Genomic DNA, 23118 nt, shown 5'->3' with positions numbered 1-23118 from the left:
TGTTCCCATTAGCCAAGGAGACTGCTTCAGCAGCACCAACGCTCTGCACAGAGTATAGTCCCAATCTCCTCCTCCTCCAAAAATTGATTAAGTCGACCATTTTGACACACTTCCTATCATGTGATTGGCATGCCCTCCACAATTTTACATCAGCACCCTGTCCTAATGTTGTAACCCAAATTTGGTAGCATTCTGGAGAAGAAGATTTTTTTGGAAGAAATTTACCTGGTCGGGCATTTTGACCTTCTTCCTCATGTGACCGGAATGGGCTTTGCAATTCCTGTTACCAATCACGAGAGGAACGTTGCTGGCAAATTTCAGCCGGATCGGCCCAGCATTTTGGCTGGAGAAGTCGAAAAAGGAGACTGATGGACGGACGGTTCGTGATGACAATACCTTATCTGGAATATAAATTCCAGATAAGGTAATAATGCCCCCCCCCTCCCCACGGGGTTTTTCCTCCTTGGCTAAACACCGTGTTAACACATATAAATATCTTATCATGGCGTTTCGTAGGGCAACCCCACCAGAAGTAAAAAAATATTATATACCACAAACACCTATAATTTCTTTTTTAAAGTCGCTACTGCTGTTTAATAGCAAACTGAAAGGTAGGAAACCCAACGTTCTTGAGGCATTATATGCTGCTTGTCGCGTCCCCTCCTGCCGCTCTCATGGGGATTGGGTGTACGAGTAATACAAATGAGGTTGTTCAATTTATCATAAATTCTTGTTCCATCATTATCTACCGAGTATGTTTTCCTGTTTCTGGATCCATGACAATCGACTTGATGAGGTTTTTTTTAATTATTAAAAAAAACTTTTTTTTTTGGCCAGTTTGGGTTTTTGCAAAATAGAGGAGACCGACATGGTTTGTGCTGCAGATGAATGCAGCAATTTTGGATGTTTTCAATGAAGAGTATCCTGCTAACACGTACTTGGTAAAAAGTAAAATAAATGGTATGGTGGGGACTATCTTGGTCAATTTCACAAAGACAGTCCCGACTAGAGTTTTAATTATCATTTCCTCCTTTGTTTTCCAAGTTTTATATCAAATTGTAATGGGTTTTTTTTGTTTTTCAAACGGTTTTTGTTTATGATCCGCAAAGCATTGTATTACAGGGCGGGTCATGCATGGTGGCTCATCCCATGTTTCTTTCCTATTCTCTCATACCTTATGGTTATTTTATTTTCGTAGTTAGAGCAGCCAACTACAGGGCTGACAGGATGGCCTCAAGGTAAGCACGTTCACCTTTAAGCTGTCTCGACTGGGTTTGAATCCTGAACCAGCTATAAACTGTCATCCCTGTGTTTCACGGGCAGGGTGATTCATTAATGTGTGTGTCATCCCTCTGGTGGGCGCCAAATGAGTGTCCCGTCTGCCGGCATTAGCTGGTGGACATTAAAGATCCTACGGTGTCCTTCGTGAAGAGTAAGCGAGCTATCACTGCTGGCACCATGACCAAAATGCAAATTCCTGCCTTAACCTTAATTGAACGTCAGGCCTGGCCAGCTGGCTCATGAACAACTTGGGCCGAGCTTCCCTTGGTCAACCCCACAAGAACTTGGGAATATTTGTGGCCGTTAAAAAATAAGAGGAGCAGCCAACTATGACTTCATTCTTTGAATACAAAATCTTAGCTAGTATCAGTTCACCAGGCACTTACCTCATGAAATGATGGTAAATATATATATATATATATATATATATATATATATATATATATATATATATATATATATATATATATATATATATATTGTTACAGCTGTGGAAATTCGCAATACACCATAAAGGGTCCTCAGGTGAAATATATCGATAAGTTCATGTGTAGTTAGCCCACACCTATTGTTTAGAGGGAATGTGTGTGATTCATCTGGGCTGCGACACTGAGTTGGCCATTTTTCTTTCTCTGTTGTTATTTTGGACCATTAAGCTGCCAACAACTCAAACACCACCACCTTTGCCTCTTTACCTCCACAACTCCATCCCACAAACATCGCTTCACCGCCATTCCCAAATGACGCCCGCCAACCACCAAACCACCACAGCAAACCTCCCACCACCTTCGCCTTTCTCCTTCCACAACCATCGACCCCACCACCAGTCAACACCCAACGTCGTACTGTCCGAAGCCGTTCGGTGATTGCTGCCGAACGCGGCAAGCCGCGAGTGCAATGGATGCCTTTACGGGAGAGAAATTCGGATCAGGAAGGCTACACGCCCCTTTTCCTCTGTCCAATGGGCGAGCGTCGGGCGGTATGGCCCCACCTCCAAGCGCGATGAATGTGGATTCTTTACGGGAGAGAAATTCGGATCAAAAGAGGCTCATGCCCCTTTTTTCCACACCAATGGCTGAACAGAGGGTGGCGTGGCCCCGCCTCCAATCAAGTTTTGATCCTAAAATCTGCATACAGGCTCCTCCCCCCGTCTATAAAAGACGCGAGTCTGTGTGAAATTCAGAGTAGTAGTGTGGGGGTTTCTCGTCTCGTCGCTGGAATCGAACCGCCTTCGCTTTCACAAGCCACCAAGCCAGCCAGCCATTCCCCTCGCTCGACCCTGAGCATCAACAATTTCCCCCCCCCATCCACGCTGAGATAGTGCCGGTGGCCCCGTTCATTCCCCACCCTAACCGTGGTGCCGACCAAGCCGTGCTTGTGCGGAGCATGCCGGAGAGAGAGCTCACCGACCACGCCAGGGGCACGGAGTCGGGGCGCAGCTGCGCGGATATTGCGGCTTGCCCGCCATCGCGTCACGAGGACGCGGGTAAGACCTTTTCGGTCTCGTGGACCTGGCCGCTCCTCCAGGTTCCGCTTACATTTGGTCCACGGACCCCGTCTACCTCCCTGCCTATGGGGAGATCTTTCCTGTTTATTTTGAATGAATGATGTGGCGCCAAGTCCCGACAAGTATAATTGTTTAAGTGTTGTAAATAATTATAGTCGGCAGTAGTGCTTTTGCTTTTGTTGCATTTTGGCTTTTGTTGCACATTGCATTACTGACTTACGTGTGTGTGTTGTGTGTGTGAAATAAAGGTGCTTTTTTGTTGAACTGTTTCCCGTTTCGCTTCGTCCTTTCCTTTGTTGAAAGTTCCATCTTGCATCACGTAAGGGATTGATAGTGGGTTTAAAACACCCGGTAAATAATCTGAACCGTCGAGGTCGACGATAACTCCGCTCGGTTATCCCTGCAGCACGGAATGAGCCGCTTAAGCGGTTCGTGTCCGAAGTCGACCTGCGGCGAGGTACGATCGCCCGGTCGACCACTTGCGCAGGTACTTAGGTAGGTCGAATTTGGCGAGCAACCCTATCCTGCGCGGGTGGGCAATTGGCACGATCGTGGTGAGGTTAAACCCCCACCCGTGACTGGCTCCTTGCGGTAGTTCCAGGAGGGTCACGACTGAATTGTCCGTTCCGGTGGGCGACGTGTCGCAATTCGAGTTACGTGGCCGATCGCACGCCGGACGGGCCGAAATTCGCAACAATATATATTATATTTTGTTAACTTCTCTTGTTCAATCTCGATATTAATGTTTTTTTTTGTTTTTTTTTCAGTACCAAGCTTGATGAACAGCTGCAGTGGACCTGCTGGAGGATCTACATTCCAGCAAAGGCTTGGTGGCAGTAGCAGAAGCCGCCCAGCACGAGGAGAAGATTCTCGTCTTCTTGGCGCACTCTCAGCCTTGGCTCGTTCCAAGCAGTTACTCCAGCCACAAAAAGGCTCCTCAGACCGCATTGTTTTTGACTATGGGAATAATGCTAGGACAAGGAGACAATCGGATGGAAGGGCTAATCGCTATGATGATGACCGGTCGGATTACCACCGGTATCCAAGCTCAGAGGGGTACGGTGGACCGAAGTCCTTCTCCACACGCGAAAGCAGTTCTCCAGTTCGCTATCAATCTCGCCAAAAATCCAATGCTTACGGGCGTAATAGATCGGGCATTCCTGTTGGCTACAAGGGCGGTTGGCGCGATACCAGCCCAGATGGCTGTGGTGGAGACGCTTATCAAGATAGTCATCAAGGAGGTCGCTACGGCTTCCAGGATTCATGGAGCTATGAAAGCAGGCGTGGAAGTTATTATGGCAATGGAGAACACGGTGAGAGTAAGAATGTGTAATTTGAGAAGTGGGGAGAGGAGGGTAGGGAAGAAGGTTGGAGGTGGAAAGGATGGAGAAGGGGAGGGGAACAGATGTGATGTCATTTTGTCTCTTTCTTGCTGGCAATGTGTGTTCAAATGCTATTTCAGTCATGCTTTTGCTGTAAATAATCAAAAAGAAATCTGAAGCATTTGAGTTGGAAAAATATTTGATTTGCTGAATCTTTTTGTCAAGTCTGTTAAACTTTATTTGATATGAATATGTTGGGATAACCAGACTTGGTGGCGTAATGGTTGGAGCGTCCTCTCTGAGTCAAGGAGGTTGGTGGTACAAACCCAGGGTGAGTTGTACCAAACACTTTGGAAATTGTACTTGCTGCTTCCTTGCTTGACATTCAGCGTTTAAAAGGACAGAGCACAGACAAACAAGGCTGGGAAGGCGATAGCAAACCACCCAGTATAACCGTAGCCAACAAACTGCTTTAGCAGCACCAACACTCTGTAAAGAGTGTGGCACATCACATATCTTGTTGGGAGATTCCACACAACTACTTTTGACATTTTCTACATGTATAACTTTGCTGGATATTGTGTAAAACACCACGATGTACACCTTGTTCTGAGCTTCCTGTATACCTTTTCATTTATCGCCACTAATATGTCAATCTCTCTGTTGTCTCTCTGTATGTCAATATGTCTGTCTGTCTCTTCTTCTCTTCTTCTTCTTTCGGCTAGCTCCCGTTAGGGGTCGCCACAGCGGATCAACCGTCTCCATTTCGCTCTATCCTCCACATCTTCCATTGGCACTCCAACCACCCGCATGTCCGCCCTCACCGTATCCATGAACCTCTTCTTTGGCCTTCCTCTTCTCCTCCTGCCTGGCAGCTCCATCTTCAACATCCTTCTCCCGATATACTCCGTTTCCCTCCTGTGCACATTTCCAAACCATCTCAATCTCGCCTCTCTCACTTTGTCTCAAAACCGTCCTACCTGCGCTGTCCCTCGAATATACTCATTTCTTATCCTATCCATCCTCGTCACTCCCAACGAGAATCGCAGCATCTTTAACTCTGCCACCTCCAGCTCCGCTTCCTGTCTTTCTGTTAGTGCCACCGCCTCCAAACCATACAACATAGCTGGTCTCACTACCGTCTTATATACTTCCCCTTCACTCTTGCAGCTACCCTTCTGTCACATGCAACTCTTCTCAAACCACTCCATCCTGCCTGCACTCTCTTTTTTCACTTCTCTCCCACACTCTCCGTTACTTTGGACAGTTGATCCCAAGTATTTAAACCCATCCACCTTCCCCACCTCAACTCCTTGCAACCGCACCATACCACCACCCTCCCTCTCATTTACGCACATTTACTCCGTCTTACTCCGACTGACTAACATTCCCCTTCTCTCCAGTGCGTACCTCCACCTCTCGAGGCTCGCCTCAGCCTGCTCCCTAATCTCCCTACAGATCATGATGTCATCCGCGAACATCATAGTCCATGGAGACTCCAGTCTGATCTCATCCGTCAACCTGTCCATCACCATTGCAAACAGGAAAGGGCTCAGAGTCGATCCTTGGTGCAATCCCACTTTTACCTCAAACCGGTCCGTCATTCCTACCGCACACCTCACCGCTGTCACACTGTCCTCATACATATCCTGCACGATCCTCACATACTTCTCCACCACTCCCGACTTCCTCATACAATGCCACAACTCCTCTCTTGGCACCCTATCATAAGCTTTCTCTAAATCCACAAACACACAATGTAACTCCTTCTGGCTTTCCCCATACTTCTCCATCAACATTCTCAAAGCAAACATCGCATCAGTGGTGCTCTTTCCTGGCATAAACCCATATTGCTGCTCACAGATCGTCACCTCTCCTCTCAACATAACTTCCAGTACTCTTTCCCACACCTTCATGGTGTGGCTTAACAACTTTATCCCTCTGTAATTTCTACAGCTCTGCACATCACCCTTATTCTTGAAAATCGGAACCAGTACACTTAATCTCCACTCCTCTGGCATCCTCTCACTTTCCAAGACTTCATTAAACAATCTGTTTAACAACCCCACTGCCATCTCTCTTAAGCACTTCCATGCCTCCACTGGTATACCATCTGGGCCAACCGCCTTTCCACTTTTCATCTTCTTCATAGCAGTCCTCACTTCATCCTTACTGATCCACCCCACTTCCATGATTCACAATCTCCACCTCTTCCAACCTTCTCTCTCTCATTTTCTTCATTCATCAGCTCCTCAAAGTACTCCATCCACCTTCTCAACACACTCTCCTCGCTCGTCAGCACATTCCCATTTGCGTCCTTTATCACCCTAACCTGCAGCACATCCTTCCCAGCTCGGTCCCTCTGTCTTGCCATTCGGTATAAATCCTTTTCCCCTTCTTTTGTATCCAACTTCTCATACAGCTCGTCATATGCCTTTTCCTTGGCCTTTGCCACCTCTCTTTTTGCCTTTCGCCACCACTCCTTGTACCCCTGCCTACTTTCTTCATCTCTCTGACTATCCCACTTCCTTTTCGCCAACCCCTTCTTCCTTATACTTTCCTGTACTTCCTAGTTCCACCACCAAGTCTCCTTATCTTCCTTCCTCTGTCCAGATGTCACACCAAGTACCTTCCGAGCTATCTCCCTCACCACTTCTGCTGTTGTTGCCCAATCATCCCACCCATCTTTACCACCATCTTACGCCTGTCTCACCTCCTCCCTAAATTTCACGCAACAGTCTTCCTCCTTCAGCTTCCACCATCTGGTCCTTGGTTCAGCCCTCACTCTCTTCCTCAACCTCACCTCTAAAGTCATCCTACAAACCACCAATCGATGCTGTCGAGCTACACTCTCCCCTGCCACCACCTTACAGTCACTAATCTCTTTCAGGTTGCATCTCTTGCTTCAGATGTAATCCACCTGTGTGCACTTTCCTCCACTCTTGTATGTCACCCTGTGTTCCTCCTTCTTCTTGAAATACGTATTTACCACTGCCATTTGCATTCTTTTTGCAAACTCTACCACCATTTGCCCTTCCACATTTTTCTTGTTGAGACCGTACCTACCCATCACCTCCTCATCCTCTTTATTCCCTTCCCCAACATGCCCATTGAAATCTGCTCCAATCACCACTCTTTCATCCTTGGTTACACTCTCCACCACTTCATCTAACTCACTCCAGAAATCTTCTTTATACTCCATCTCACACCCCATATGTGGGGCATATGCACTGATGACATTCGTCATCACCCCTTCAATTTCCAACTTCACACTCATCACTCGGTCAGACACCCTCCTCACCTCCAATACCCTCTTGACATGATCTTCCTTCAGGATTATCCCGACACCATTTCTCCTCCCATCCACACCATGGTTGAACAGTTTGAAACCACCTCCAATGCTCCTAGCCTTACTCCCCATCCACTTGGTCTCTTGTACACACAGTATGTCCACCTTTCTTCTCTCCATCATATCAGCCAACTCTCGCCCTTTGCCAGTCATCGTCCCAACATTCAGAGTTCCAACTCTCACCTGCACACTTCTACCCTTCCCCCTCTCCCGCTGCCTACGGACTCGCCTTCCCCATCTCCTTCTCCTCCTTCGCCCAGCAGTAGCACAATTTCCACTGTTACCCTGCTGACCATCGGTACCGGTGGCAGTCTTTGGTAACCCGGGCCTCGACCGATTCGGTATGGAAATTCGTTTTGTTGTCCGCATCATGATTTGGCATAGGTTTTTTACGCCGGATGCCCTTCCTGACGCAACCCTGGTCGCCTCTTACGACACACAGGGATATGGTACACCTATTCTAACCGGGGCATACACCGGGCCCAGTACAACTGGTACTCTGTCTGTTTCTATGTATGTATTTTTTTTCTGTGTCTCTACATTTTTCTGTCTCTACGTCTCTTTTTCTTGCTGTCTCTATGTGTCTGTCTCTACGTCTGTCTGGCGTGACGTCTCTTTCTCTGTCTCTTTTGCTGTCTGTCTCTACGTGTCTCTGTCTTTACGTCTGTCTGTCTCTACGTCAGTCTCTTTGTCTTTACGTCTGTCTGTCTCTCTCTCTCTCTCTCTCTCTCTTTCTGTCTCTTTCTCCCTCTCTCTGCCACCCCCCCTCCCCCTTCCCCACCAACCTCGATTTGTGCATCTCAGCCTTTTTGTCTGTCTCTTTCTCTGAATCATCACCCAACTCTATTTTGCTCTCGCTGTAGTTTGATGTGTTTGTTTTTTACACAGCCAGTTGTTTATGTTTGTAGGACTTGTATACGAAAGTGTCAATACGACTAAGTTGTCATGATTTTAAGATATGGAGAAAACAAATCACAATAATTTCCTCCATAAAAAAATTGCCCCCAAAAGGAAATCCATGAGGACCTGGTAGCCGCACCAGGCGCTGATGCCTCTTCATATGCTACCATGAAAAACAAGTTAGCTGAATTTGTGTGAGGGAGAACCAGCACTGAGGATACCCCGAGGAGACCCCACAGCAGCAAAATGCTGATGCAGTCAAAAGGATGTTGAGAAATGAGAGAATATTAACAGTGGAGTAACGGCAGTATCATTACACTTTATAATCACCGAAAAATAGGGCATGGAAAAGGTTTCTGCAAGGTCTGTGCCCAGAATGGTGACTGTTGAACAATATGGAGTTTGGCTTGATGTTTCCAGGGACTTCTTCAGCAGTTTCAAGCAAACCCAGACGGCTTCAATCATTCGGATCGTGACTCCGAAGACAGAGACTGAGAGACTGATACGTTTTCCACTTTCATCCTGAGAGCATTCACTTGAAGCATTTAAATATTCTCTGCCTCCCTGTTAGTTAAAGGCATCAGCTGCCATGTTCATGGCTCCTGTTTTCTCGACCATTGAAGGGATGATGACTGACTACTTTCAAAAAGATAAGACCATCTTTGGGGAGTACTATGCTGATGCTGTTAGGTGGTTGTGTGGAACCATAAGAAGAAGAATGTTGAGTTTCTCCTCGACAACGAATGCTTCACAATGTCTCAATAGTTAAAGGTACAATGTTCCAAGCACAAACTCTGTGGAAAGTTGCAGTAACCAGATTGTAATTCAAAAATGATGCCCATAGGGTAAACAGACAGATGTATAGGAAAGAGAGAATTGGATGGGAATGTCACAATCTGGGTAAAAGACCAGACTGTATTGAGGAGAGAGTTGATGTGGACTGCAGAGGATTGTGTGTCACTTGAGATTGAAGATTTTAATAATAAGACAGTTGTAGGATGCTTTTATGGAGTTTTTGGGGGTTTTTTTTAGCTCACCTGGAAGGTTGCTCCGGGGAGTTTTTTATGGAAAGGTCCGTCCGTCTGTCCATCCGTCCATTCACAAACACTCTGAAACGACACACAATTTAGATGAAACTTTACCACAACCTTCATCACCTGGTACAAAATTTGTTCATGGCATTAAAAAGAAAAATCTAGGGGGGTTGCCCCCCCCCAGCCCTGATAAAAAAATAATAATCCAGGGGCCCCATACGATTTGGGGGCGGGGTTCGACACCCCCCTCCCCCCAAAAAACAGCTATTTGCTTTCTTCTCAGAAACTACACATGCAATTTCTATCACACTTGACTACAACCTTCATCACCCATAATGTACCAAAGATTGTTCACAACATTAAAAAAAGTCAGGGTCTAAAGGGGATTATGGGGGTTGCCCCCCAAAATATGTATTTCCTTTCTTCTCTGAAAAAACACAATTTTGATGAAACTTGACCACAACCTTCATCACCCGTGATGTGCCAAAGATTGTTCACACCTTTAAAAAAAAAAGATCGGTGTCTATGGGGGTCGACTGGGGGGTTGCCCCCCAAAATATGTATTTGCTTTCTTCTCCGAAACCACATACACAATTTCGATGAAACTTGACCACAACCTTTATCACCCCTGGTGTACTCTGGTTTGTTCACAGCATTAAAAATATAATACATAGGTTTGTATTTACTTTCGTCCTCATTACATATTGTGTGGGTCATTCATGCCTACCAGTGGTTCCCTGGGTTTTCTTATCCAGCCGCTGCCATGTGAGCACCCTGAGGGTATTGCCCCTATGTTTTGTATTAATTCATCGTGAAGGCTCATGGAAGAAAATAATACATTGAATGGATCAGGATGTAACAGACAAAAACAGGATGCAAAACATGCATGCATGGGGTGGATACGATGGACACAGAGGATGCATGGGGTGTACAAGATGGGGAAGGAAGGAATCTCCAAGGAGGCAAAACTGGAAAATTGGAAGGAGGAGCGATTTTGGTGGGGTTAACGAAGGTAGAAAAGATCATGGTTTTGGATTGTGGATTATCTGAGATGGTGGGGAACAGCTATCTTGAAGACCTGGAGGGAAGAATGAGATTGAAGAGGATGTTGAAGTTGATTCCGCAGGTGGGGGTAAAAAAGGAACAAATGATAGTACACGTGTAATGATTGTGATGGCTATGGGAGGGTCTCATCGAGGCGTGCGTGCATCTTGGTGCATTCCTCACCCTGCAACTGCTGCAGCACAGTATAGCACAGGCATGATGGGCCAAATGGCCTTTTCCTGTTGAAAAGTTATTTGTTATTAACCACATCATCCCACACAGTCTTGGTTGCAGTGATCCCATTGACCAACTGGCTTTGATCTGCTTCCTTATCAAGCCTATTAACAAGAGTAGGCTCCCTTTGCTTGACTTCTACCTGTTCCCTAAGTTGAAGCGAGAGTTGTGTAAGAAGAGTGATTACGTTTTATGTGATTGTAGCATTTGAGTTTATGGTGGAGCAAGATGAGCATAACCAAGCTGCAGCAGCACTGGGCAAGGATTATCTTGGAAAAAAACAATTAAAAGCAAAATAATGATGTTTTATTCTGAACTTTCTATAATTCCTCGTAAATGTATTGAAAATAACAATTTAATTTCCATACATTCCCCCCCCCCTTTCCTCTTCATCTCCCCCATCCCTTTTTTAGGCCGCGACAGAGGTCCAAACTCTGAAGAATCGACCATGGACACGGCTAAGGGGCTCCTGCGTGATGTGGTTGATCTGCTTCGTCTGGAAAAGGCTGGAAGTCGAGGTGCTTCGGCGTTGCTTTTGAATCTCTGTTACCGTGTGCTGCCACAAGCAACTTTTGATCCAGAAACATTTGTATTGTCCATGGATACTGGTGTACAATTTTACATCCCGTGAAGAACTACCGCAAATGCTGGTTTAAATGCTTTAACTGCTGTAACTGCCACGAAGGTAAATGAGGAAGTCGAGGCAAAACTGGCTTCGCTCATCTCAGCAAGCCTTTGACACTGAAGTAAAATAGGTCCTCCATAGCTCCAAAGCAAACACTGACCTTCAGATTAAATGTTGAAGTGATTCTTTCGACATGGCATTGATGCCAGGCACATGAAAAATGTGTTTTTGTTCACAGGGTGTGCCAAAAACGAAGACACTTCAAACCCATAAAAATAAAAAAAATATCGACAATACCTTAATTTTTAGCTCACCTGGAAGTAGTTCCGGGTAGCTTATGGGATGGCGTGTCGTCTGTCCATCCGTTCATCTGTCCACAAATATTTTCTTCTTCTCTGAAACTACACATTCGATTTTGATGAAACTTGACCGCAACCTTTATCACCCGTGATGTACCAAAGTTTGTTCGCGGCATTAAAAAAAATCAGGGTCGAAGTGGGTCTGAGGGACTGTTGCTCCTGATCCAGGTGAGCAGCAGGACATGCAGTCCTATTATTATTATTATTATTATTATTATTATTATTGTTTTTGTATACATAGTCAAGGCTTGTGGACGCGCTGGAACACTGAACGGATCAGGACATTACAGACAAAAACAGGACACCAAACATGTATGTATGGGGTAGTCAAGATGGATTCAGAAGGAAACTCCAAAGAGGGAAAACTGGATATTTTGAAGGAGGAGGGATTGGGGTGGGGTAAATCAGGTTAGAAGAGATCATGGTTTTGGATTATTGACGATCTGAGATGGTGATGAAACAGCTCTCTTGAAGACCTGTAGGAAAGAATGAGATCCTTTCTGTCAGTACCAGTGCTCCAAAAGCTTATGATGTTCAGCTCTGTATTAGATCTGTCCTCCCACTTCTCGGCCAGGTTAGTATCGAAATTGCAAATACAGCACTGTTCTACTTCTACTCAATACATATTTTCTTACATGATCAACGGAAATCATGATTTATTGACTCAACATGCAGACCATGAACAGAAAAAGATTATCAATTCATCTGACATGAGACAATTGCTGGTAGTAGGAATAATAATAACCAGTGAAGTCGATGGCATGCCATTGCAAATCCCCATGCTTTCCACATAATGCACTGTTGAAAGCTTTCAAAATGTTCCACTAGGAATGACCAAATCTTGAGTTCCAGGATTGTTTCCCCCATTTGGACCCCTGTGACCACAATTCCACACACCCTGGGCATGAACCGGTGGTCAAATCCAAGCAACCTTTGCATATTTCACGCATCCCCCAAATGTTGATTGAATATACAAAGTTTCATTTTTTTTTAAATGTGCCCGTAATTGCTTTTTTTTTATTCTGGTATTTGACCCTGCCCTGGGGGCAGGGCCAAAAATGACACTGCTCTTGCATTTTCTTGCCATGTGGTGATCATAACTACCAAGTTGGATGAATTTATGGCCAACCGTTTAGGAGGAGATAGTGTGACGGACGGATGGACAGACAGGCAGACAGATGGACGTAGCCGATCTAAACGTCACGCTCTCTCTTCATTCCGTTTTTTTTCACAAAGCGTGAGGATAATAATCATAGCACGAAGGGCTAATGCCAGAAATGTGAGCCTTTCCTTGCTTTGGATGGCGGTTTAGCATACTTCAATCAACGTTCTATGATTTGATTCTTTATGAAAACATCTGTTCTTTGTACAATAATAAAATCCACTGAACGTGTAATAGTATTGGGCAGAAGATAATAAACATCGTCCTTAATGTCACTGCTGAACATTTCAGATCCTTTTAATGAGAAATAAATAAATAACCATATTTCTCATTATTTTTTATATTTGTTTTTCCTAGATGACGATCAGTTGAGTCCTCCAAGAAGGTGAGTTCAACACGTCACCCAGAGATCCATACCCATTTCTCCCCCCCCCCCCCACCTTTGTTGGTGTCGTTAACAGCAATGACAACCATTCTTTACCTTACGGCCTTAAGATAATTCTGAGCAACAGTTTTTTTATTTATTTCAAAATAGCCAAGAATGTCACTCCAAAGTATTTTTTTAATGTATTTTTTTTCTTGATTTGTCACTGTTGTGGCTTAATTTATATTATTAACCCAATCATAATTTGGTGCGAATGTTTGTTCGATGCATGCGCAGGGTGTCTGTTGTTTGACTGACTCAGATCCGATATTCACACTGGAGCATCATAAACTCATGATCTCGGCAATGGTCTCTACATCTGCCATGATGATAGAACCGCTTATTTGTTTGTGCTTTTGTTGCTGTTCCTTGCACTAAAGATACCTGAACAGCCCAGTTGTCTGGTATAGAAATAATTCCTTAGACTTTGAATTTCTGCTGTGGGAGGTCTTGAAGACAATGCCATGGACAATGCAGAAATACATCTGTTCTTCAGGATTGTCTGCACTGGCTGGTGTGGGAACTGATATTGGATGTGGGCAGGGAAATGTTACTGTCATGTGGAACACTGTGGTCCTTGCTCACAAAATGATGAGCTATCAGCAACAGGGGGGGGCTTTGATGGCCACCCCTATTCGACCTTCCTCCCCTCCTATTCCCAGGTCTGGCTCGCGGCACTCTTATGGCTCTGGTTCATCTTCCCGCTATGATCCATCTCGATCTTCTCCCCCTTGGGGCTCAAGAGGCCGCCGTGACAGTCCACCCCCTCCTCGTGGTTCTTCATTTGGCCAATACAAGCCATCTGTAAGTAAGCTCCTTCTGGGCCTTTGACAAGGCCACAATCGGCCAGCGTTCTTGCTCTTTGCCTTGGCCTCCAGACTTCCACTGCTGGACGAGGCTCACAGTTCGGATTCCTCGTTTCTCCGAAGTAATTTTGTATTTTTATTTCTTGATGGGTTAATTATTTTCCACCTTGAACAAGAGAACTGAACAATGTAAAGCAGAGCATTGTCTTTTTACAAGGAAGTCTGGCTGTGGTGTGCAGAAGGACTGCTATCAACCAGTGTCTCGTTGAGGGATGCTGTCAACAATCCCCTCAACAAAGTTTGGTGTTTTGGTCCTATTTGTTTGTCTAAATATAGTACATATTCTGGCAGAAATGATCAGTTTGGTTAAAAGTGTGACAGGTACCACGAGTTGTGATCATCATTGTGCTGTTCTAGAATTTGATCTCAGTTACTTGGGATTGTGGGTCTACTGAAGCAGGTGTTGTTGGCTGTTTTTCGTTGTTTTTCCCTTTTATGCACACACAATTCAAGGGTACATTTCAAGCCTCCTGCATGAAAATCAGCACAAGTTCCTGTTAATGGAAGAATTCCCAGTTGTCCTCTGGAAGAATGTCTTGCATGGGTGTTCACCACTCGATACCATGCAGACTTGCCTTTACTTTGGAAATGAAACACCCTTCTTTGTTACAAAAAGGATGGCTTACAGCTCCTGTAGTCTCAAAGCAGATGGTTTTCTGTTTCTTGTGTGCCTGATAAAATGTTTTAAATTTCCCCTCAAACATATTGCATAAAATAAAAAAATCTATAAAATACACCCAAAAGTGTATTTGACATCTTGCAAAAACAAGCACAACTACAGAGAGATGACAGAATTCAATAGACACCTTAAATTTCTTCATTTCATCGATTATAAAGCAAGATTTACTCAGTGATTTGTACTCGTATTCAACTATTTCTTTGCAGAAACGAGTTCCTGGGTCTTGTACGACAATTGATTATGCCGTGAATCCAGGAAGCACACGACCTTTGTGATTTTTCAAAGAGAACGAATTATTGGTCATTTGGAAGTTGGAGTCAGCCAGCGTCAGATAGCTCAGAACCTTGGCATTCGGTTTTCTACGATCAATCGGGTGATTGTGCAATTCACCAGCGAAGGCAAGGATTCCACAGCTTCCCGTTCTGGTCGACCTGGGCCCTCATAAAGGTGTCTTCGAGGAGAAAACTCCCCGTTGCAAGGCAGCAGATGTTTACAGAGGAGGTCCGAGTTAGCTCAAGAACTGCAGTGCGGTACCTTCATCAACTGGGCTACTATGGGAGCCAGCTAGGAGAAAACCTCTTCTGAGACCAGCTAACATTCGAAGGAGAAAGAAGTGGGCTGACGAGATGGCCAACAGACCCTTGGAGTTTTGGCAAACTGTAATTTTTTTCAGATGAGTCCCAATTTGCTCAATTTTCTGAGAGTGGACGCGTATCGGTCTGGAGACTTCTCAGTCAAGAGTTCTCTTTGAACCGATTGCAGTCAACTGTCAAACACGGTGGCTATTCAGTGATCGTGTGGGGAGCAATCTGGAGCGCTGGTCCGTCAGAGCTTGTGGAGTGTGTTGGCAACATCAACTCTATGATATACATTTCTATCCTTGAGGATGGATTTCTCCCTGTCTTCTCCACTGCCCAGATGGTCAAAAACAACACTTCATGGAAGATGGAGCTCCATGCCACACTGCAAAAAGAGACCAAAGAATGGCAGGACAGAAATGGGATCAAGCGACTTCCATGGCCAAGTCAGTCTCCTGACATGAATCCAATTGAACACCTTTGGGCCATATTGGATCGAGCTGTGCAGAAAAAGTCCAGGAAACCAACATCACGGGCAGAATTGATAAACCTTTTGTGTGAAGCCTGGACAAAAATCCCACGAAAAAATTTCAGAACTCGTTAGTTCTGTGTCTGAAAGAGTAAAAGCATTGAAATCTGCAAATGGCAAGTCTACCAAACACTAGTGTATGTATTAAAATGGATCAAATATACTTCAAATGTTAAATAAATAAATAATTGAAATATCATGGTGTCTATTTACTTCTGTCATGTCTCTGTACTTTTAAACATTTTAATATTGAAAATGCTACATCCAGCAGTTTTCTTGTCTCACCATTTTCAATTGCAAAAGGAAATTGCTCATTTACTTTTACTTTTCAAATACCTGATTCCTTTATACTGTATGCAGAATACAAACCAAAGAAGAATAAAAAATTTAGAAAGCACAGGATGTTTTTTTAAGGGAACAGCTAAACAATAGTTTTGTATTGCACAACTTTATTTAGCCTTTAAGTTCAGCCTGTCATCCATAGATACATGTACCATGCATTATGCAGTTTATGATAATTGTGGCATGCAGGGTGGTCAACGAGCAGGAAGAACCCCGAGGATGGCGGGACGAAACTGGGATGAAGGTCCTCCACCTAAACGTCTGCGTCAAAATCGGCGTAAGGTTTGAAATTTATCGACTTTTTAAATGTCATTCATTTATCAACACGTGTAAAAGTTTTTATGCCTCCGCTGACGAAGTACTTTCAGGTTGTCCGTCAGTCAGTCCGTACGTAGTCTGTCCATGCTAGTTTTCTTTGCAACCGCCTATCCGATTGACATGAAATTTTCACCATAGGTGCTACGACTCATGTAGAATGTTTTAATGATAATTATGACATCATTGGTCATGTGGTGTGGCAGCCATGTTGGAAAAAGGAAACACTTTGGACCTCTATCTCTGAAACTTGGCACATGTTAAGTACTCCCCACGGGGAATGTGTGATTAAATAAAATATAAATCATGATGTCATAATTGCATAGGTCGAACGCTTTATCCGATCCACATGAAAATTTTGGAGGGACATCTAAGGCTAAATTATATGGGGGAAAAAATTTATGTTGGTGGAGGCATATCTGGTGACGTCGAAGAGTGCCCTTCTATTTTTTTTTTAACTCTGTGTGGCCCAACCAAAGCCTGTGTAAATGCATCGATGTTATTTACACAAACAAGCACAAATTTAATAACTGCTTGTTGACACGATGTACTTGTGCGATCAGAAATGTTTTTTTTTTCACCCTGTACAATATTGAGGCTTAACGCAGAGCGAGATTACAAAGGGTAAAAAAAAAAGGCAAGGAACAACAGTAGTGCAACTGTTGGACACAAACAAAGAAATAAACGAACAGGAAAAAATGAGATTGTGGAAGAAAGTTAACAGCAACCTGCAAGTAGGAGAGTTGGGTCAGGAAGGGTCATTGGGGTGAAACGATGGGGATGGAGGTCAGATCAGGTATGGCAGCATGCACCGGAGCAGCGCGTCGCTGTGTCCACTTTCCGACGGTACTCCAAGGGCCTCCGTCTGGACATCCCACAGGCAGATGCCTGGTCCATCCCCATCTTCATATGCTGATCAACTTGCTTCAACCACGAGGCATGTGGTTGGTCATGAAGCTCTACTCACGAGGCCCCCTTGCTGAGAGAATCTGGCGAGCAGCATCAGCATCAGGAAAATGAGCCACATGTCCATACAGCCGCAGCTGATGCTCACGGACTATATAGGTGACACATCTCATCTGAGTCTCAGCAACCGCTTGTTGGACACAGTCCGACCAGCGATAACCAAGGATTCTCCGAAGAGACCTGGTACCGAAGGAGTAAATTCTCCGTCTCAGATTCCTGGTCCAAGTTTCACATCCGTAGAGCGAGACTGGAAGCACAAAGGACCTGAAGACTGACTTTCATCCTGCTGCACAGGTACCGACAGCGCCACACTACATGCTCATGCAGTCAGTTGGGATTATACCTGTGTTCTAAACAGAACTCAGTCAGAACTGCATGCAATGACACGAGTACAGCATTTCCACCAGCCTTGAGAAGTTCAGCATGGATGCCACAGATCCCAGGAGCTTTACCCCTTTTCAACCGGTTCACCGCAGCCTGTGTTTCCACAAACGAAGGTGGACCACAGTTGATTGGAGGGTCAGCAACAGGGATTATAACACCCCTGACGACCAAATCGACAGCTGGTGAATCAGCCCGGTACAGCTGCTCAAAGTAACCGGCCCAGTGGGCCTTCACTTCGGACTCCTCCGTCAAGAGCCCACCAACCTCTGCTCTAACTGCAGTACACCGAGGGACGGGCTTGGAGGAACGCAATGCGCAAATTCTCCTGTAAGCAGGACGAGAATCACTTGACCACAGGTGATGCTCTACCCCCTCACAGATTCCTCGCCCATAGGCCTCTTTGTTCACCCTCTGCACATGTACAGTTTTATGCCTCAACTCCCTGAACAGCTCAGCTCTGCCATTAAACCTGGCTCTGTGACTCCAGTCAATGGTATCCAGTCTCCCTTGAGAGACAAAATTCTTCTTCGCCCTATGGTGAGTTCCAAGACATTCACCGGCAACATCAAGGATGGTGGCCTTGAAGGAACTCCACAACTCCAGGTTTCCCCAAAGCACCCAGACCTCCGAAATCCCCACTCAGCCTGTTCGCAAACTCCTCAGCTACCCTCTCATCCTTGAACTTGCCAATTGAATGAGCACTCTGGTCGACGCTGCAGTTTTGGATCATGCTTCAGCGACCATCAATGAGCACATGGTCAATCTCCTTTGTCACATCACCAGTGTTGGAATACCAAGTCCAGCGATGAGCCTGTGGGCGCTGAAACCATGAACCAGCCACCATAAGTCAATGACTTCTTGCAAAGTCAAGGAACTTAGTGCTATTCTGGTTCACAGTTCCAGACCTATGGGGACCAACACATGTCTCACAACCATCCCTATCAGTGTCAATCGATGCAATGAAATCCCCAAAGACTTGAAGAGTATCCCACCTGGACCCTGATCAACCAGATTCAAGCGCGGCATAGAATGCTTCCTTCACGGTGAGATCAGTCGCCTCAGTCGGGGCATATACAGAGACCAGGGAAACAACACCCAAAGATCAAGGATGAATCCTTAGTCTCATAATGCGCTCGTTGACTGGTGCTACCTCAATTATCATGGGAGTCAGCTTGTTGGACACAGCTACAAAAACTCCTTGGGCATGGTAACAGGACTACCAGACCAATAGTAGGTGTAACCATCCGCCATGATGTCACCGCTATCTGGCCTCCGAACCTCAGAGAGTGCTGTAATACCGATGTTCAATAGGTGAAGCTCAAATGATAACAGAGACAGATGATCATCCACCCTTCGGGATAGGACATTCCAGGGATGGAGGACGACATGAGATGCTGGTGCACGGCCTGCTTAAATCCCTGTTGAGAAGTGTGGGACTGAAATTGAACAGCCTCAGGAAGATGTCAATAATGTTGAGAGCTTTTGGTTCCCAAGATAAGCAAATATGATGTGGGGAAACCAGCCCACTGGGGGATGAAGGAGAGTGGCTGGAATAGCAATACTCTTTTACTACTGAAAAAACCCTTTTTAGGCTGTTGGTGTTTGATGGTTTTTAAAAATAATTACTTGGAACAATGGAAGATGCCCAGCCTGCAGCTGGCTTAGTTGCCAGATTTGTTGTATGATAACACAGGAGTGATCAAAGCTGATATTGAGGTCTAAAAGCTTAAACATCTTTTGGCTGACCATGAAAATTGAGGTGGGTTTGTTTGATCTTGTTATGATTGAAAGACGTGTTCTATTTATCACATGAGCATCTAATAAATTCCAGATCGGCAAAAAGAGATACCACTGTTGTCTGCCAGCTCCTCAGAGGGATTTAGTACTGCAGGACGCGGAAATCTGCTCTCTTATGCACAGATTCATCCCACCTCTTCAATGATCATACCCATCCTCCTGCTCTTGGTCCTCTGAATCCTGTGGTGAGGTAGTTGCTTGAAAACAACTTTCATCCTCCTGGAAGGCAAATTCGGAAGGCAGCCGAAGGCAACCTCAGATCATTCCACAAAGCCCGCAATAAGTGTGTCTACTCTCAGGCGAGCCAGAAAACAGCATCTGTTCAACCTCTAGAATGAACTTTCAAACTTGTCTCCCTCCTCAAAAACCTGGTGGCGCCTTGTCAAGTTGGTTTCTGGTGTACAGTATGCTTCCCTTCCGTAACTTCAAATGGCATCACACAGAGAATGGCCAGTCGGCGTCTGGCTTTGGAGGCCAACTTTGAAATGTGGCTTGCCCAAGAAAGATTGTGGCTGATATTGAGACCCAAGACTTTTTGTGACCAAACCTCTTTGAGAGGGTTGGTGCTAAAGTTGAGAGGAGGATCTGTGGTATTGTCCTTTGACAGAGACATAGACATAGACATAGATAGATAGATTGTGGGGACTTCTCAGGATTGAAAGGCTTATTATGTCTGGTGTTGGCTTAATGGTTAGGGTGGTGGGCTTGGGATCCGAGGATCTTGAGTTCAAATCCCACTCGGCTGTTGAGTGGTAACCCGTCCAGGATTGTGTCCAATAGCCAAGGTGACTGCTTAGGCAGCACCAACGCTCTGCACAGAGTATGGTCCCAATGGATGGATGGACTACTCACTACCAGTGTTTTGCTGCAGCATGACAATGCTTGGCCCTATACTGCCCACGCTACAGCTGCAACAATCAAGGACATGCATTTTGAGTGTCTTCCTCATCCACCCAACTCACCAGACCTCGCACCTTCGGATTACCACGTCTTTGGGCCACTTATAGAGGCGCTTGGTGGAACCACTTTCTGATCTGACGAAGAGGTCCAAGAGGCAGTGCATGAATGCCTACACAAGCAGCCAAATTTTTTTACTCGAGGAATCCAGGCCTTAGTAAAGCACTGGAAAAAGAGATTATTGTCGTGTCCAGGCAATTTGCCCCTGCTTGGACGGATAGCCAAACAGTTCTCCCTTGGAGGCGAACACGTGATCCTTGGCGATTATAGCACACGCAGGACGGAAGGGCGGCAAATGCACGAAACAGACGGAAGCACAGCACAGGGGTTTATACTCGAACCCACGACAAATAGACAATACAAGCAACTTAAATAAATACCGGGGGTTTAATGAAAATAAATCAAATATTTACAATTGTAATAATTCAAAGTGTAAAAATAAAAACGGAGCGTGAGGTAAAACTAAATTCTTATTCAAGGTGGCTCCACACAGACTTTAATACAGATACGGGGACAGAATAAATAAATGAAAAATTCTCCCTTTCTCCTGGCACTTAGCTGTGTGCCGAGAGATGAGTTTCTGAAGCTTGGGGTTTGCCAAACCATGTCGTCACTGCGTGGGAAAATGCTCCCAAAAATGGCGCCAAGCCGCTCTCGGTGGGAAATGTGCAGGAGGCAATTTGGGTGTTATACTCAACACCAGGACTCAGAAACTGCCGTGCAGCTTCTTTCATCAATCGCACTTGCCGACGCCACTCCTCTGTAGAATGGCACCGCTTTCTTCTCCGATGGCACAACACGAGGCTTCGAGGTGCAGTCTCACACGACCCAGCCCAACAGTCCATGGCTGACGTCTTGCTCCATCATGCGGGCAAATGCTCCTCAGCACGAGCACAAGAATCGTGCGCCTTCTTCACCGTGTCGAGGGAAAGCTAGCTGCAATGCCCTTCTCTTCCAACCGCCGATCCTGCCTCACTTGCTTCTGTCCCGCACACTCCTGTTCTGACCCCTATCCTCTCTTTCTCCTCCTCTCTCTGATGTCACACCCATTCATCATCTATTCCAGGGGCGTGGTTTGCTCATTGTCATTCCTGGAGGCGGGGTTTTCACCTGCGGGGTTTAAAAGGATAAAATTGAGATTTTTTTGTCACCAATCTGCACCAAATACCCCATAATGTCAATGTAATTTTTTTTTTGTTAAAGAAATTCTTACAAATTAATGAAAAATGAAAAACTGAAATGTCTTGCGTCAAGTATTCAACCCTTTGTTTATGACACTCCAAATTGAGCTCAGGTGCACCCAATTTCCTTTGATCATCCTTGAGATATCTCCACAACTTGATTGGAGTCCACCTGTGGCCAATTCAATTGATTGGAAATGATTAAGAAAGAAACACCTTTCTATATGAGGTCCCACAGTTGACAGTGCAAGTCAGAACAGAAACTCTACCATGAAGTCGAAGGCACTGTCCATAGAACCCTGAGATAGAATTGTGAGGAGGCATAGATCTGGGAGAGGGTATAAAACAATTTCTAGAGTGTTGACAGTTCCCAAGAGCACAGTGAGCTCCATCATTAGGAAATGGAAAGAATATGGAGCGACCCAGACTCTTCCTAGAGCTGGCCATCCGACCAAACTGAGCAACTGAGCAAGAAGGACCTTGGTCAGGGAGGTGACCAACAATCCAATGATCACTCTGACAGAACTGCAGAGTTCCTTGGCTGAGATGGGAGAACCTGCTGGAAGGAAAACGCTCTGCAGCACTTCACAAATCTACGCTTTATGGGAGAGTGGCCAGATGGAAACCACTCCTGAGAAAAAGGCACATGACATTATGCCTGGAGTTTGCAAAAAGGCATGTGAAATTCTCTGAGAGCATGAGGCCAGAGATTCTTTTGTCTGATGAGACGAAACTTGAACTCTGGCCTGAATGCAAAGCGTTACCTCTGGCGGAAACCGAGCACAGCTCATCAACCACCTCACACCATCCCAACAGTGAAGCATGGTGGTGGCAGCATCATGCTATGGGGATGCTTTTAAGCATCAGGGACTGGGAGACTTGTAAGTATGGAGGTGACAAAGGGAACAATGAATGGAGCCAAATACTGCGCAGGCAAGTCCTTGAGGAGAACCTGCTTCAGAGTGCAAAAGACTTTAGACCGGCAAAGATTTACATTCCAACAGGAAAATGACCCCAAGCATACAGTACAGCCAAATCGACACTGGAATGGCTTAAGAACAAGAACGTGAAAGTCCTTGAGTGGCCCAGCCAAAGCCCAGACTTGATTCCTATTGAGAATCTGTGGAAAGACTTGATGATTGCTGTTCACTTCACTGGTGCTCCCAATCCAACTTGACAGAGCTTGAATGTGAGAAATCCTAAAATCCAGATGTGCAAAGCTGATACAGATATACCCAAGAAGACTTGAAGCTGTAATTGTTGCCAAAGGAGATCGGGAACAA

At 45.3% G+C, this 23118-nt stretch overlaps 1 protein-coding gene across 1 annotated transcript in view; it reads left to right on the top strand.

The window, feature by feature from the left end:
- The window catches only part of LOC147012586 (uncharacterized), a 50947-nt gene that overhangs the window by 8402 nt on the left and 19427 nt on the right, over positions 1 to 23118 (top strand). The window contains exons 2-6 of the mRNA XM_085853583.1: positions 3556 to 4101; positions 11085 to 11189; positions 13175 to 13202; positions 13904 to 14045; positions 16425 to 16512. Of these exons, the coding sequence (XP_085709709.1) occupies positions 3556 to 4101; positions 11085 to 11189; positions 13175 to 13202; positions 13904 to 14045; positions 16425 to 16512 (909 nt within the window). The remainder of the gene's footprint in view (positions 1 to 3555; positions 4102 to 11084; positions 11190 to 13174; positions 13203 to 13903; positions 14046 to 16424; positions 16513 to 23118) is intronic.

Source organism: Eptatretus burgeri, chromosome 14, assembly GCF_056783735.1.
Source record: "Eptatretus burgeri isolate ZD-2024b chromosome 14, Ebu_testis_v1, whole genome shotgun sequence".
Lineage (NCBI taxonomy): Eukaryota > Metazoa > Chordata > Myxini > Myxiniformes > Myxinidae > Eptatretus > Eptatretus burgeri.
This window is presented reverse-complemented; position numbering and strand designations above follow the sequence as displayed.